Source organism: Pseudorasbora parva, chromosome 23, assembly GCF_024679245.1.
Source record: "Pseudorasbora parva isolate DD20220531a chromosome 23, ASM2467924v1, whole genome shotgun sequence".
NCBI classification, from domain to species: Eukaryota; Metazoa; Chordata; class Actinopteri; order Cypriniformes; family Gobionidae; genus Pseudorasbora; species Pseudorasbora parva.
In genome coordinates, this window is record NC_090194.1 from 16,699,441 (window position 1) to 16,717,686 (window position 18,246).

The window sequence follows — 18,246 nt, forward strand, 5'->3', positions numbered from 1 at the left end:
GCATCAAATAGAAGGAGCACTGCAGCGACAGTGTCAAAAGGAGGAGCACTGTAGCATCAAAATAGGAGGAACACTGCAACGGCAGCATCAAATAGGAGGAGAACTGCAGTGGCAGAAACAAATAGCAGGAAAACTGCAGCATCAATATAAGAGGAGAACTGCATTGGCAGTGTAAAAATGGCGGAGCACTGCAGCGGCAGTATCAAAATGGAGGAGCACTTTAGCATCAAAATAGGAGGAACACTGCAGCGGCAGCATAAAATAGGAGGAGAACTGAAGTGGCAGAATCAAATAGGAGGAAAACTGCAGCATCAAATAGGAGGAGAACTGCAGTGGCAGTATTAAACTGGAGGAGCACTGCAGCAGCATTAAAAGGGAGGAGCCCTGCAAGTGGCAGCATTAAACTGGAAGAGCACTATAGCGGCAGCATCTAATAAGAGGAGCACTGCAGCGGCAGTGTCAAAGTGGCGGAGCACTGTAGCATCGAAATAGGAGGAGCACTGCAGCGGCAGCATCAAACTGGAGGAGCAACGCAGCGGCAGCATCAAATAGGAGGAGCACTGCAGCGGCGGCAAAATGACAGATCACTGCAGTGGCAGCATTAACTAGTAGGAGCACTGCAGTGGCAGCATTAAATAGTAAGGGCACTGCAGTGGCAGCATTAAACTGGAGGAGCACTGTAGCATCAAAATAGGAGGAGCACTGCAGAGGCAGCATCAAATAGGAGGAGAACTGCAGTGGCAGTATCAAATAGGAGGAGCACTGCAGCAGCAGCATTAAACTGGAGGAGCAATGCAGCGGCAGCATCAAATAGGAGGAGCACTGCAGCGGCAGCGTCAAAAAAGACGGATCACTGCAGTGGCAGCATTAAATAATAAGGGCACTGCAGTGGCAGCATTAAACTGGAGGAGCACTGTAGTGGCAAGCGAAGCCCTGGAGCATCAAGCGAGGGACTGTGGCATTAAGTGAAGGACTACAATGGTGATATCTAGTAAATCCAAATACTGCAGCAGCAGTATCAAATTGGCAGAGCACTGCAGCGTCAAGCGAAGATGGCTTGTTTGATGAGGCTGAGGTCCGAACAAAGTAAAATCGAAAGGCCTCTGAGGACCACCAACCCAATAGTTTAATTGATGGTGTGGCAGTCTTTTTGGCCTGCGGTGGTGTCTGCTCCATTGCGGAAGAAGTGAGGTGAATATAAGTAAGCCTAATTACCAGAGTTGGTGGGGATCTGCTGAAGCTTTTAAATGAACTTCACTGCCTGGTGACAGGAAGGTTGTTCTCATCAGAAAACAGCGGGTCGAGAAGTGAGGAGATCAGCACCTCCCTGTGGCAAGGGAGAAGGAAAGATATTGATATTGCTGGATGGGTGTCGGGAGATTGAAGATAGGAATGAAAAGGCAGTTTTTAAATTGATCCGTTTATTGCTTTTGATGAGGAAACGGATGGTGTTCTTGTTTAAAACTTAGAGATCATAGATGGTCGGATGGATGGTTGTAGATTAGAAATTTAAAGCAGCCGAGATAGACTTTGATGGTACTAGATTGGGTGGACATCTTGTATGACATCAAAATTTGAAAAAGAGGGAGAATTTGGGAAAACAAGTTGGTTGTAGGAATTGTTTGAAAAAGCTCTCCAAGTTGTCCAGTAGGATTGCAATGCTGGGGTTGGAACGGTGTCCACCTTCGGGCTAATGCTCTTAATATTTATGCCAAAATCTGGGAAATATAGAAATTAAGATAAAAACTCTCTTAAAACACTCTTCTCCTGAAAAAGTCTGCTGGTTACTCAGTGACAACTTTATAGCGTCAAACAACTAACGAAGCTAAACTTATTTAAAACAAATACTTGAAATAAAATCATAGTGATAAAACTGCCTTAAAAGACAGAAAACATCTTGGAAAATATAAAGTGTAATTTGATTGTTTAGTTCAACTCGTATCCATTAGAAACCACGGAGGGGCGGGGCTTATGAGCTATACTGGGACCAACCACCTGGGGTGATTGAGGCGCGGAGGCTTGGTGGGGACAGGAGATGGATCCATAGCAATGATGTAGTAGGAACTGTAAGAGCAATGCAGCTGAGAAGGAGGCAATAAACTGTAGAGGAAGCAGAAGCTGGATGGAATAAGGTTGGAGAAATTAGGGGGGGGGCAGAACCGTTTGCGGAGGCAGCCTCACGCTTTTGGGTCTGCACCTATAGCAGAGAAGAAATTAAAGGGGGGGGGGAGGGCAGGACCGTTTGCGGAGGCAGCCTCACGCTTTGGGTCTGCACCTATAGCAGAGAAGAAATTAAGGGGGGGAGGGCAGGACCGTTTGCGGAGGCAGCCTCACGCTTTGGGCCTGCACCTATAGCAGAGAAGAAATTAAGGGGGGGAGGGCAGGACCGTTTGCGGAGGCAGCCTCACGCTTTGGGTCTGCACCTATAGCAGAGGAGAAATTAAGGGGGGGGGGCAGGACCGTTTGCGGAGGCAGCCTCACGCTTTGGGTCTGCACCTATAGCAGAGAAGAAATTAAGGGAGGGGGGGCAGGACCGTTTGCGGAGGCAGCCTCACGCTTTGGGCCTGCTCCAATAGCAGAGGAGAAATTTATTATATTTATTTATTATATATTGAACGTGGGGGAGAGGAGAACGTGGGGGAGAGGACGCTGGCGTTGTCTGTTCGCCGCTTCTCCACCCACAACAAATCATGTTAATGTACTATTAGATTTACATTTTATTTTATTTCCTTATGTTTGTGACTAGTCTAACAGTCAGAGCTACAATTGGGACTGTTGCTGATTGCTGGCAGCCACTGAGAGGTCGTTGTTCGTCGTTTCGCCGTTTTCAACCGCTTCTCTAATGTTTACGTTTGAATTGCTGCGGTTGGTTTCTGGTTTGGAGGACATTTGATGTTTCTTGCCGCGGGTGCTCACTGGTGGTCTCCCTTGGGCTTAAGCTGCATGGTGGCTGAAGTTTGCACCGGGCTAGCGTCATCCGGGCTCTCGTCGGCGGCGTCCGGCATGATGTTGGGATGTTCTGCTTCTCGGCTGCGCCGCTGTTCCGTCCTGCATTGCGACCGTGGAGCGACATCTGCGCCGGCCCCGGTGTGTCCACAGAAGTGCCCGGAGGAATGTTCTGCCTCTTGCATGGTGCTGCAGCGATCCCCATCGTTTGAATCATCATGAAGAAGACCCATCATCTGGTCTTCAGCTGTCGTGCCTCGGCGATGTCATCGGGACACTGCCGCTGGGAGAAATCTGAAACATGGAGTGGACCACAGTGTGCTGCGGAGCTAACAGAGACTTCCACCATCAGCTGTTTTCTGTCCACCATCAGCTCTGTTTCTGTTCACCATCAGCTCTGTTTCTGTTCACCATCAGCTCTGTTTCTGTTCACCATCAGCTCTGTTTCTGTTCTGTTTTCTGTGTTGGTTGATTGTTTGTAGTATTCTATATTTTCACTTGTTATTCATTTTTTGTTGTTATCCCCCCCCCCCTTGTTGCACTTTGAGATTCTTCGGAATGAAAAGTGCATTATAAATAAAATCTATTATAAATAAAATCTATTATAAATAAAATCTATTATATAGCTTTTCTTGATTTAACAGAGAATAAAAGCCAGAAAGCACAGAAATATATGAAGCGTGGAAAGAAGAACAGAAGAAGCTATACTTACCTGTGGGAGGGTGAAAGGTAACAGTCGAAGAGGCCGTGGAACTATTGCGAGCAGACGCGGAACTAATGTCTGCGGCCGCGATAGTGCCGGCCGAATTAAGGGGCGGACGTGAAAGCGTAGGCAGCTGCGGCTGCCGGCTGACACTGAAACGGACCGTATATATTGTGCAGTTGTTTGTGTTGATGTTTGCGTGTTGCTGCGAGAACGCTGAATGCGGCGTGAGAGAGAGTTTTGGTGAAAACACACGAGCAGATCGTGAAGTTGCGCTTTTGAATTCCTCTGGGTGAAATGGAAAACCCGCGCTGGATAACGCCTGAGCGCGTCGACGGACTCCTCAGCAGGAGGTACGAGGCTTAACGTTACTGCTGAAGAGGATGATGTTGATGATGATGAAGGCCTCGATGCATCGCGATGAGGATCGACCGAGCCCCGTTATGATTCTAGATGGAAGAAGAGAGAGGTTTTCTTGGGCGAGTTGTTATGTGGAGCGGAGAGACCGGCGGTCTGGAGATCAACAGGTGAAATGAGCAGCGCAGCCAGTCAAGCAGAGTTGGGCAGGCCAAATGCTTCAGGAACCAAAAAAGGGGAAGAGGTAAGCTGCTGGTTTTATACCTTGGTATTAATTGAAAGATTAGATGGGCGTACTCCTCCCGAAATTACGTTTATTAACTTCACTTATGTGACTTGCTTGGCGTTAAAAAGAGATATTAAAGGCAATAACTTGTGAAAAACAACTTCAACAAGTCTGACACACACACCGAAACGTGCACACAAGCCGCCTCTCGGAAAGTGTGTGATCCCTTCAGTTCTGTTTCGTTTCTTGTCACACACTCAAAACTGTCAACACACACAGTTATGTCACAATGACTGTCTAGACAGATATTCATGTAAACTCAGTCGGTTATGCTTTAAGTGAAGGATATCAGTTGAGGAAAGAAACCGAATGCGTGTCAATAGGATCCGTGCATTAGCTCTTAAAGTGACAGTAAAGATGCCGCTGTCTGTCAAACAACAGAAGAACAAGAGAAAATCACTGTGCTCTTGGCGGAATAACCTTTGTAGCTTCATCATGTATCAGTGTATATTTAATTCATGTGAAGACTACTGTTTTAGTTCTTATTTTTAATGACAAAGATACATTAAAATAACAAAAATAATCGTCCACTCCTAGTTCAGGAGTCTTTGTTTACCTGTATGTTGTTGATGTTCAGTTTTTAGGTTGATATAACTATATATTCCAAGTCAAGCAAAGAGTTTATGGTATTTAAATATTAGCATTTTTTTTAAATCCCTCCCAAACAACATGTGGTGATGTAGGGGTTGTTTGAATTTTTTTTAGGCTTTCTGACCCCAAGACTAAACTAATATCTGCGATTGTCCATCTGTGATCCTTGGAGAGTCTTTGTGCACTCAAACGTTCCTCCTCGCCGTGCATTAGGACAATATACACACACGTCCTCTTTCAGGCAGATTTATAACATCTTTAGTTAATTGGAGCTTCTTAATTATTGCCCTGTTGGTAGAAATGGGGATCTTCAATGCTTTAGCTATTTTCCTACAGCCTCTTTCTATTTTGTGAAGCTCAACAATCTTTTGCTGCACATCAGAACTATATTTTTTGGTTTCACTCATTGTGATAAATGATTAAGGGAATTAGGCTTTTATGCCTCCTTATATTTATTCTCCTGTGAAACAAGACTTCCTAGCTGGACAATTTCATGTTCCTTGTCACCTGGGTGTGCTAAAAAATGTAAATATTAATGTAAATATACTTCAGAGATATTTTACTTATTTAAAATTCTAGGGGTACCAACAATTGTGGCCAATGTGTTTTAGAGAAAAGCATTTATTTCATAATGTGATTTACCCCCCATTGTCAATTATTTTACTTAAATGAAAGGTTGGAATTTGTGTGATTTTTTTTTAAATAAAAGATCAAAAGGATAAACAATGCAGATAATATTTTTACAGCCACATTTGATCATATTTACCAGGGGTACCAACAATTTTGACTATGACTGTAGATAGATGGATGGATGGATAGATGGATGGATGGATGGATGGATGGATGGATGGATGGATGAATTGTCCACTGGAGAAAGTTGTTTTCATAGTAAAAAATTCTTCATCAGCTACGGAATAATGCAATTCATGCTTATGTCTTTAGTTTGTTTTATTTTTGATAAAATAACGTATGTATGTCTCAAATATTCAGAAAGAAAATAAGAAATTCTCCTCAAGAGGGGTCAGCTCCGGTGTGTCCCCTTTCCCCCACCCGTGGTAGACACACTCTGGCGATGGAGCACTAGATGCTTTTTTGCCTTGATTTTGACCATTTCTTTTTTTAATTTTCTTCGGCCACAGTCCGAGGTTGTGAGGCTCCAACATTTACGGCGTCTGCAACCTTTTGCCACTCAAGTGCTTTTTTTGGATTAGTAATGCCCACACTGTGGCCTCTAAACATTTTTCTCCTCTTTTCCACCTCACCTACGATAACTTCTACTTCAAATTGAGTGAAGTTATGTTTTTTTGACTTTCTCTTTGTGTTTGCCATGATTTCACAATCGATGAATATTAACTTGTGGGCGTTTCACAGACTATTTGTGGACAACTATGGGCGTTAAATGAAGCCGCAAAAGCTGCGCTAGATTTAGTATTGATTGTGATTTATTAAGGGAAAACTTTGTAGGATGTGCGTGCATGGTTTTATAAATCTGAATATTTCTGTGCGTGCACTTCTGACGTAATTCCTACACAAAGTTTCATAAATGAGGCCCCAAGCCTATTTATGTTGTGTTTTATGTTTTATGTTTATATGCAGCAGTCGTTCGTGAGGGGCTGCCACTTTACATTTGTTTTGTTAATTTGGTAACACTTTATTTTGATAGTCCACTTTAGACATTCTACTGACTATAAGTAACTTTGCAACTACATGTCAGCTAACTGTAATTAGAGTATTTGTAGACTGTCTGATTAATATTTACTAAAACTTTATTTTGTTGGTCCCCCAACAGACATTCTACTGACTATAAGTAAATTGGCAACTACAATTCAATTTATTCTACTAACCCGAACCCTAACACCTAACCATAACCTACCAGTCTACTGACAGTCTACTAATACTCTAAGGAGAGTTAGCTGACATGTAGCTGCAAAGTTACTTATAGTTAGTAGAATGTCTAAAGTGGACTATCAAAATAAAGTGTAACTGTTTATTTTTATATTAAAGTTATGTTGAACGCTCACCGGTTCCCGTCTCCTTCTTCCCTGAACTACGTCATTACAGCAAAAATTTGTATTCTCAATTCCCAAACTATTAAAAAATGTAATTAAAAGGAAAGGTGATTGTTACACTTATCCACTGCAGAGGCAAGGTTGAGAACCCAAGTGCAGTTCTTTATTAAACTGTAACATAAAACAAAATCCACAACATAAAACAAAGACTTACCTTAAACAAACAAAAGACATGACTTAACTAAACTTGACTTGATTTAAACAAACTTGACTAGACATAAACAGACTTAACTGAACCATTCACCAACAGTGGTTACACATTCAATAACAGACAAAGACTATGGCTAGCATGAGGGCTTAATGCTGCCTTCACGTGCTATCGGAATTATCGTTAATACGAGTTTTCGAGGTAAAAATTGCACATGAACGCCCTGTTTACCACTGGGAAGTTCGGATATAATTTTGATACCCAAGTTCCCGAGATGGGCGTGGCAAAACCGTTAAAAATGGCAGGTGGGAGACGAATTTCTGCTGTGGCAGGTGTTTTAGTAGGTGTTTTTTTCACAACAATTTAATTGTCTTGTCGTTAAAGTAGTACATATTTACATAAATTAATAATCATTTGAAGCATATTGTGTATTTTAAACACATTGAAAATCGCATCTAGTTGACCATTATTTCAGAATAGTGAGCAAGCTGACTATCTGGATATTGTGGTAAAAGTAGCTATACAATAGGATCATGTATAGCTGAAAACTACTGCCATTTTAGTCTTTAAGCAGCCTTTATTGTCTACATTATGCCTTTATTGTGAATGTGATTATAAACAATATGCTTTCGTGTTGTGCTGCTATGTTTGCCAGTGATTCTATGAGTTTCTGGGACCGGGAAATGACTGAAATGGTTATAGTGTTAAAATAACATTTTCCAAAGACGCACAAAAGTATGAACCTGGCGTCCTCCATTCTTTCCGAAAACAAAGCACCTGAACACAACAAGCTCGTAATCACGACTTCTGAACTGGGAAGTAGGAAACTTCCGATAGCAAGTGAAGGCAGCATAAATACACAAAGATACTGAAGGACTAGACAAGACACACCTGTGAACAATGATCAACCAATAAACCAATGACAATATGGCATGGGAGCACAAGACAAAGGAGCACATGGTAGGATCACATGAAGTGCAAGACAAAGCATGACTGTGAACATGATTATGGGTGCGTCTCAATCAGCTCCCTAGTTCAGTAGTCAGGGCACTGATCAGGACACAAGTCAATGGGCTAATTCCCCGATCAGGGCCCTTACTACTGAACTAGGGAGCTGATTGAGATGCACCTAAACTCAAAAACAAGAAACATGAACCCAAGACCAAAACACCCTGTGACAGTGATGTGAAACAGTTGGAAATATGCCTCTGTTCCAATTTTTTTTTGAGTGTGTTGTAGCTATTAAAATGCACAAATACACTTAAGAAAACACTGGAAATCTTTTCTTTGTACTCCCATATTTACATAATAATACATATACTATTATTAAATTTCAAATTTCAAATTTATTTAAATAAATGGTGCTGGTGGGACATAATGGTGCCCATTGTTGAAGAAACACACCATATCAGCATTGGAATATGTAATTACAGGTGCAGCATATGATTTCCCCCCCCCCCCAACATAACACAATTGTACAAAATTAAAAATAGCAATGCATTATTCTCTATTTACAGTTGCCATACAGTGTCTCGAGACCACATTCAAGATCAGCTCCAGTGACTGCCATCTTGCCGCCCCTCAGCCACTGAGAGAGATATTCCTCAACTCTCTCCTCAAAGTAACTACATTTTACACAAATATGTTTTTCTGTCATTATTTTGATTACTGTTGTTCTTATTAAGTATATTATCAAGCAAGCACGATTTTAGACACATTTTCCCAAAGTTTCTTGTCTAATTGTTGTTTACAGAATGATATTGTTACGTTACCTGAGACGTTTCCATCTCAAGAGGACATCGAGAGAGCCGAGCAGCTTAAAAATGAGGGCATGTCAACCTTTCCTACTGTATTTGGTTTTAAAACACTGTCAGAATTGTATCACAGGATGCATTATGTATAACTAAACGGCATCGTTCGGTCATCACATTTTTTCCTGTGTGTTGCAAATAAAAATATGATCAATAATGCATCATTTATTCCCAATCCTCAAATGCTTTTGTGTTTCTTTATTAGGGAATAACCACATGAAAGAGGAGAATTATAGCAGTGCTGTGGACTGTTATACAAAAGCCATTGAGCTGGACCAAAGAAACGCAGTTTATTACTGTAACAGGTGAACGCTTTGATTTCACACTGTGGGAATGTGTCGCTCTTAAAGACGGATGTGTTGAGGTTTGGTGTTGACTCTCTTGGATTGTTCTCTTTCAGGGCTGCGGCACATAGTAAACTTGGAAACTACACAGAGGCTACAGGTGACTGTGAACGAGCGATTGCGATTGACCCTTCATACAGTAAAGCTTATGGCAGAATGGGGTGAGATGTTTTAATTATTTTGGTATAACCATCAGTGTTGTTATTGTAACTGAAGCTTAAATTAAACTGTTAGACCCCCCCTCCATAATTTAAATAAGGCTGGAATAAAATAAAACTAATATTATATAATTATTATTTATAATAGAATATAACTTGATAATATTATAAATATTATAAAACAGTAAACTTAAAAACTTTGAAGTATTATTAATTAAAAATAAAAATGTATTTAAAATATTAGTAAATACTATAATATTATATAAATAATACTAAAATAACCCTAATAATAACCATCCTTTCAATATTAGTTTAATTTATGATTTGAAACAGCCAAGTTTTGTTTTAGCATTAATGGGTAACACTTTACAATAAGTTTTCATTTGCTAACATTACTTAACTACATAAGTTAACATGAACTAAAATAAAAAATATTTCTTAAGCATTTATTAATCTTAGTTTATGTTCATTTCAATCCTGTTAATATAAGTAAATGGACCTAAGATGACATGAACTTACAATGAGCATTTTCAAAGTTTCATAAGTTAGCATTAAATGAATCGTTGTCATGAGCATTAAATGATTCAGTGTCATGAGCATTAAATGATTCAGTGTCATGAGTATTAAATGATTCAGTGTCATGAGCATTAAATGAATCGGTGTCATGAGCATTAAATGAATCAGTGTCATGAGCATTAAATGATTCAGTGTCATGAGCATTAAATGAATCGGTGTCATGAGCATTAAATGATTCAGTTTCATGAGCATTAAATGAATCGGTGTCATGAGCATTAAATGAATCAGTGTCATGAGCATTAAATGATTCAGTGTCATGAGCATTAAATGAATCGGTGTCATGAGCATTAAATGAATCAGTGCCATGAGCATTAAATCAATCAGTACCATGAGTTTTAAATAAATCAGTTTCATAAGCATTAAGTGAATCAGCCACATTAGTATTAAATGAATCAGTCTCATTAATATTAAATTAATCAGTGTCATGAGCATTAAATAAATTAGATTGAGGAGCATCAGATGAATCAGTTTAATGAGTATTACACAAATCAGTCACATAAGTATTAAATGAATCAGTCTCATGGGTATTAAATGAATCAGTGTCATGAGTATTAAATTAATCAGTCTCATGAGTATTAAATGAATCAGTCTCATGAGTATTAAATGAATCAGTCTCATGAGTATTAAATGAATCAGTCTCATGAGCATTAAATGAATCGGTGTCATGAGCATTAAATGAATCAGTGTCATGAGCATTAAATGATTCAGTGTCATGAGCATTAAATTAATCGGTGTCATGAGCATTAAATGAATCAGTGCCATGAGCATTAAATCAATCAGTACCATGAGTTTTAAATAAATCAGTTTCATAAGCATTAAGTGAATCAGCCTCATTAGTATTAAATGAATCAGTCTCATTAATATTAAATTAATCAGTGTCATGAGCATTAAATAAATCAGTTTGAGGAGCATCAGATGAATCAGTTTAATGAGTATTACACAAATCAGTCACATAAGTATTAAATGAATCAGTCTCATGGGTATTAAATGAATCAGTGTCATGAGTATTAAATGAATCAGTCTCATGAGTATTAAATGAATCAGTCTCATGAGTATTAAATGAATCAGTCTCATGAGTATTAAATGAATCAGTCTCATGAGTATTAAATGAATCAGTCTCATGAGTATTAAATGAATCAGTGTCATGAGTATTAAATGAATCAGTCTCATGAGTATTAAATGAATCAGTCTCATGAGTATTAAACTAATCAGTCTCATGAGTATTAAATCAATCTGTGTCATGAGTATTAAATCAATCTGTCTCATGAGTATTATATTAATCTCAGTCTCATGAGTATTAAATCAATCTGTCTCATGAGTATTAAATCAATCAGTCTCATGAGTATTAAATTAATCGGTCTCATGAGTATTAAATGAATCAGTCTCATGAGTATTAAATGAATCAGTCTCATGAGTATTAAATGAATCAGTCTCATGTGTATTAAATGAATCAGTCTCATGAGTATTAAATGAATCAGTCTCATGAGTATTAAATGAATCAGTCTCATGAGTATTAAATGAATCAGTCTCAATAATATTAAATTAATCAGTGTCATGAGCATTAAATAAATCAGTTTGAGGAGCATCAGATGAATCAGTTTAATGAGTATTACACAAATCAGTCACATAAGTATTAAATGAATCAGTCTCATGGGTATTAAATGAATCAGTGTCATGAGTATTAAATGAATCAGTCTCATGAGTATTAAATGAATCAGTCTCATGAGTATTAAATGAATCAGTCTCATGAGTATTAAATGAATCAGTCTCATGATTATTAAATGAATCAGTGTCATGAGTATTAAATTAATCAGTCTCATGTGTATTAAATGAATCAGTCTCATGAGTATTAAATGAATCAGTCTCATGAGTATTAAATGAATCAGTCTCATGAGTATTAAATCAATCTGTCTCATGAGTATTATATTAATCTCAGTCTCATGAGTATTAAATCAATCTGTCTCATGAGTATTAAATCAATCAGTCTCATGAGTATTAAATTAATCGGTCTCATGAGTATTAAATGAATCAGTCTCATGAGTATTAAATGAATCAGTCTCATGAGTATTAAATGAATCAGTCTCATGTGTATTAAATGAATCAGTCTCATGAGTATTAAATGAATCAGTCTCATGAGTATGAAATGAATCAGTCTCATGAGTATTAAATGAATCAGTCTCATGAGTATTAAATGAATCAGTCTCATGAGTATTAAATTAATCAGTCTCATGAGTATTAAATTAATCAGTCTCATGAGTATTAAATCAATCTGTCTCATGAGTATTAAATCAATCTGTCTCATGAGTATTATATTAATCTCAGTCTCATGAGTATTAAATCAATCTGTCTCATGAGTATTATATTAATCTCAGTCTCATGAGTATTCAATTAATCAGTCTCATGAGTATTAAATTAATCTCAGTCTCATGAGTATTGAATGAATCTGTCTCATGAGTATTAAATGAATCAGTCTCATGAGTATTAAATGAATCAGTCTCAGGAGTATTAAATCAATCAGTCTCATGAGTATTAAATTAATCAGTCTCATGAGTATTAAATCAATCAGTCTCATGAGTATTAAATCAATCAGTCTCATGAGTATCAAATTAATCGGTCTCATGAGTATTAAATTAATCGGTCTCATGAATATTAAATTAATCAGTCTCATGAGTATTAAATGAATCAGTCTCATGAGTATTGAATGAATCAGTCTCATGAGTATTAAATCAATCAGTCTCATGGGTATTAAATCAATCAGTCTCATGAGTGTTAAATCAATCAGTCTCATGAGTATTAAATCAATCAGTCTCATGAGTATTAAATCAATCAGTCTCATGAGTATTAAATTAATCTCAGTCTCATGAGTATTAAATGAATCAGTCTCATGAGTATTAAATGAATCAGTCTCATGAGTATTAAATAAATCAGTCTCATGAGTATTAAATCAATCAGTCTCATGAGTATTAAATTAATCAGTCTCATGAGTATTATTAATATAGAAATCTCATGAGTTATCCCCAAGTCTTGAATTTTTGGTTACCACTGTACTGTTTTTCTGTGTAATATAATGTTAGGAACAATTATTGAAGAGAGGTCAATTCCTCAAACATACTAAGAAATCATTATTGAACTAGTATGGGTCAGAATTAAAAACAGAATGACAACATTCATTTTGATTCACATCCCTACTGTTATACAGCAGGTTTTAAAAGTTAATCTGAAATATTTTAAAAGTAACCAGTATGTTACAGTTATTAATTTACAAAATGACCGCACTTTAATCGTTTATCTTCTTTAATATCTTTATAATTATAGATTGGCACTAACTTCCATGAGCAAGTATCCAGAAGCGATATCCTATTTTAATAAAGCTCTGGTGTTAGATCCTGAAAACGACACCTACAAATCCAACCTTAAGATTGCAGAGCAGAAACACAAAGAAGCGTCCAGTCCTGTGAGTAGAAGAAGCTGCTGTCATATGTAGAGCATTACATTGCAATTTGATCCACCTTATAAAGAACTCCAGTCTATCTTAGTTTTTAATGAATGTTCAGTATATTGAGTATCCCGGTTGAGTAATTAAATATGAGAACTAGCCAGTAATAACTCCTAACATTAGCTTTTACATGTTGTGTTCTCACAGACGGCCACAGGACTGGGGTTTGACATGGCCAGCCTCATCAATAACCCCGCTTTCATTAGCATGGTATGTGCAAGTATGTGGTTTTGCATTTCTCTGTTAATATTATTTATGAAATGGGTCATAAATGGACCCTGCGACCCCTTTCATCTGTCTGGAATGCAGCCCATGCCTTCCCAGGTAGTTAAAGGCCAGTCAGTGGAATCAGACTCAGGGTGAGTGTGTGGTTTCTAGCACACTGCAGCAGTCTAGAAATTGGGACACTTTCGTAAAAAGAACTCCCAGACTTAAGACCTAAATGTACAAAATCTAATGCAGGGTGTGACTACGTTAGTGTAAAGGAAGGAGGAACTCAAGGAAGATACACTATATTGGAATGATGCTAAAAATTCAGCTGTGATTACAGGAATAAATTACATTTTACAATATATCCAATTAGAAAACATTAGAATCCATTTAGTTACTTTCATTTTATTAATATTTCAGAACATGTTTTTCTTGATCCAATAAATGCAGCCTTGGTGAGCGTAAGAGACTCTTTAAAAAACAGACAGACAGACAAACTGTTAAACGGTAGTTTATGCACTTCCTTGAAAATGGGCCAACGTATTTATGAACTGTTTGTCTGATCAAATGCTCTGCACAGTACACACGCTATATTCTGCAGAGAAGTACTGTGCGGTAATGCCACACCAAACATAGCCATAGGCTCTTTAAATAGCATAATTAAAGGGTTAGTTCACCAAAAAATGAAAATAATTTAATGAATTACTCACCCTCATGTCGTTGGACACCCGTAACACCTTTGTTTATCTTCGGAACACAAATGAAGATATTTTTTGTTGAAAGCTGATGGCTGAGAAAGGCTTCAGAAAGGCCTCCATTGGCATTCAGTACATTCCCACTGACCCACTCCGCCAAGATATGGTCTTCCGTTTAGATCTCTGACGTAAACTCACCTGGAACTCACGTGATAGCGGCGCTCCTCCTCTTCCGGGTCATGTATTCGAACAGTGGAGCTGTGTCATATTCTCGCGCATGCGCCGAGTTCACGTCAATAACTTGGTGGATAAAGTCGTTATTTTGATTTTTGTGCGCACAATAACTATTTTCTTCGCATTGTAAAATGATTGTACAGCCACTGTAGTGAGATGGACTTTGTATCGACGTCTTTAGTGCCTTTATGGGTCTTGTGAGTGGGTCAGTGTGAATGTACTGAATGACAATGGAGGCCTTTCTGAAGCCTTTCTCAGCCATCAGCTTTCAACAAAAATATCTTCATTTGTGTTCCGAAGATGAACAAAGGTCTTATGGGTGTCCAACGACATGAGGGTGAGGAATTAATGAAATAATTTTCATTTTTGGGTGAACTAACCCTGTAATGCCTATAGACACTAATCCCTTATACACTATATTGCCAAAAGTTTAGTGACATCTGCCTTTACATGCACGTGAACTTTAATGATATCCCATTCTTAATCCTTAGGGTTTAATATGGTGTTGGCCCACCCTTTGCAGTTATAACAGCTTCAACTCTTCTTTCCACAAGTTTTAGGAGTGTGAACACTTGAATTCAGTGATTTGGAAGGGTGTTGCAATAGTTTTGGCAATATAGTGTATGAGGGATTAGTGTCTATAGGCATTGATTATGCTATTTAAAGAGCCTATGGCTATGTTTGGTTTGGCATTACCTCACAGAAGTACTCTGCAGAATATAGCGTGTATACTGTGCAGAGCATTCGATCAGACAAACAGTTCTAAATACGTTGGCCCATTTTCAAGGAAGTGCATACACTACCGTTTAAAAGTTTGAGGTCTGTCTGTCTGTTTTTTATTTTTTTAAAGAGTCTCTTACACTCACCAAGGCTGCATTTATTGGATCAAGAAAAATCTGTTATAAATATTAGAAATATTAATAAAATGAAAGAAACTATTTGGATTCTAATGTTTTCTGATTGGATATATTGTAAAATGTAATTTATTCCTGTGATCAAAGCTGATTTTTAGCATCATTCCTCCAGTCTACAGTCACATTATCCTTCAGAAATCATTCTAACATGCTGATTTCATGCTCAAGAAACAGTTCTGATTATTATCAATGTTGTAAACAGTTGTGCTGCTTCGTATTTTTATGGAAACCCATTATATGTTTTTTTTCAGGATTCTTTGATGAAAGTTAAAAAGAACAGCATTTACTGAACAGAAATACTGTCACTTTTGATTCATTTGATGCATTCTTTAATAAAAGCTTTAAAAAACTGGCAACAAACAGCTAGCTAACAGACAGTGACTAAAAGTCAGAAATCACCCAATGTCACTGTCATGTGATCTTTAGATTTGATGTTTGTATCCACTCAAACACTTTCTCTTTCGCATTATAGGCTGCCAGTGTGATGCAAAACCAGCAGGTGCAACAACTGTAAGTTTAAATAAATCAACTCTGCACGTTTGTGGCATACCTTCCAAATGAACATTTACAGTTACATTTGAATTGGGTGGTAATCAAATTACAGTTACATTTGAAAAGTATTTTAGATTTCCAAAGTGATTACTTAGAATTTAAATGTATTTATCTAATTTTAATATTAATGTAAACTGTAACGGGCAAATTGTGTGAACAGCGTTTGGTGATTCTCAGACTCTGACACTGCAATACAAGCAGCCCTGACACATCCTTTAAGATACATTTCTGCTCATAAGTTTCATACCCCTTGCAGAATATGAAAAAAATGTCAGAATTGTGAGATAAAACATTACATATACCTTGTTTATTTTTATATTTCGTGGCGGAAACAAGCTTTGATGAAACAATGCATTAAGAATAGGATGATGTGTGCATTTTTCTTTTTTATGTTTAAGGATCATACTTTTTTCATTTAGTACTGGCCTTCAGAAGCTAATAACTACATGTTTCTGAAAAGACAAAATTATTACAACCCTGTTCATTCAATTCAAAAGGTTTACACATTATCTTATAATCTAAGATTGTATGGATTTTTTGATTGAATATCGTGGAAAAATCCAAGTCCAAGTACAAAGTACCAAGTACACCAACTTGTGTAATTTAGCGAAACACAGTACAAATTATTTTACTAAAGCATGTATTTTGTACTCTGTAGTGAATTACATTTTAAAAATAACCTTTTATACCCTAACTATGAGGTTTGTTCTCACGCTAGGGACACACGCTAGTTTTTTTTTCTTCAAACAGCTAATACTTCAACAGATGACTCTTAACTGTAAGTTAGCAATATTTAAAAAATGTCATGTCACAGTGTGTTTGTGATTAACTGTCCAAAACCAGCATGTCAGGCATGATGTCTAACGCGGTGGGGGGACCTGCGGCAGGAGTGGGTGGATTATCTGACATATCCAGTCTCATTGAAGCGTGAGCACCTTCTCTTTGACATTTGATTGACTTGACATGTGTTCCACTGAAGGTTTTAAGAATTATGAGGTACATAGATATTTAGAGGTGATGTGTATAATATACCGCTGCACCAGAGGCACCAAGCAGTACAACATACATGGCATGATGTTTTGATGTGATACTAATACTCTGGCACTGTGTTTTGAGATGTGTTCTGTTCGTTGATGTTTCTCTCAGCGGACAGCAGTTCGCCCAGCAGATCCAGCAGCAGAATCCAGAACTGATCGAACAGCTGAGGAACCACATCCGGAGTCGCTCGTTCAGCGGCAGCGCAGAGGAACACTCCTGATCCCAGCAGGTCTGAGACGTCACACTCGTCCTAACTATACACTTACATGCAGTCCTGATGTGAGTAAACGCTGAGATTGTGCAACGCATTGTGCTTTGGTGCTCATGTGGGCGTCTCAAGTTTCAATACTGTTTGAGATTTCCAACCTAGGCTGGATTTCCTTTACAGCAAAAAATCAACACAAGCTTGTATTCCATTTCACACAAATTATGATTACAGGGGCAGATTATCAGTGATTAAAGGGTTAGTTCACCCAAAAATGAAAATTATTTCATTAATTACTCACCCTCATGTCATTGGACACCCATAAGACCTTCGTTCATCTTCAGAACACAAATGAATATATTTTTTGTTGAAAGCTGATGGCTGAGAAAGGCTTCAGAAAGGCCTCCATTGTCATTCAGTACATTCAGACCCACTCACAAGACCCATAAAGGCACTAAAGACGTCCTTACAAAGTCCATCTCACTACAGTGGCTGTACAATCATTTTACAATGTGACGAAAATAGTTACAAAAATCAAAATAACGACTTTATCCACCAAATTATTGACGCAAAGTCGACGCATGCGTGAGAATATAAAATAAAATTTTGATCGGTGTGGCAAGAATAGCGGGGTAATGAGAATGGAGCGAGGCCGGTGTAACTTTCTGTATATACCGATCGGTCATAACATTATGACCTCAATCCTAAAATTGTTTTGCTGCCAAAACAGCCCTGACCCATCGAGGCATGGACTCCACTAGACCCCTGAAAGTGTGCTGTGGTATCTGGAACCAAGATGTTAGCTGCAGATCCTTTAAGTTGCGAGGTGGGACCTCCATAGATCAGACTTGTTTGTTCAGCACATCCCACAGATGCTCGATTGGATTGAGATCTGGGGAATTTGGAGGCCAAG

The 18,246-nt window shown here is 38.0% G+C and overlaps 1 protein-coding gene across 1 annotated transcript in view; it reads left to right on the forward strand.

Annotated features, from left to right (window-relative positions):
- Positions 1-18,246, forward strand: part of sgtb (small glutamine rich tetratricopeptide repeat co-chaperone beta) — a 29,569-nt gene that overhangs the window by 9,132 nt on the left and 2,191 nt on the right. The window contains exons 3-11 of the mRNA XM_067432803.1: positions 8,618-8,721; positions 8,854-8,929; positions 9,117-9,216; positions 9,312-9,416; positions 13,305-13,443; positions 13,633-13,695; positions 16,011-16,048; positions 16,934-17,017; positions 17,237-17,357. Of these exons, the coding sequence (XP_067288904.1) occupies positions 8,618-8,721; positions 8,854-8,929; positions 9,117-9,216; positions 9,312-9,416; positions 13,305-13,443; positions 13,633-13,695; positions 16,011-16,048; positions 16,934-17,017; positions 17,237-17,348 (821 nt within the window). The 3' untranslated portion in view covers positions 17,349-17,357. The remainder of the gene's footprint in view (positions 1-8,617; positions 8,722-8,853; positions 8,930-9,116; positions 9,217-9,311; positions 9,417-13,304; positions 13,444-13,632; positions 13,696-16,010; positions 16,049-16,933; positions 17,018-17,236; positions 17,358-18,246) is intronic.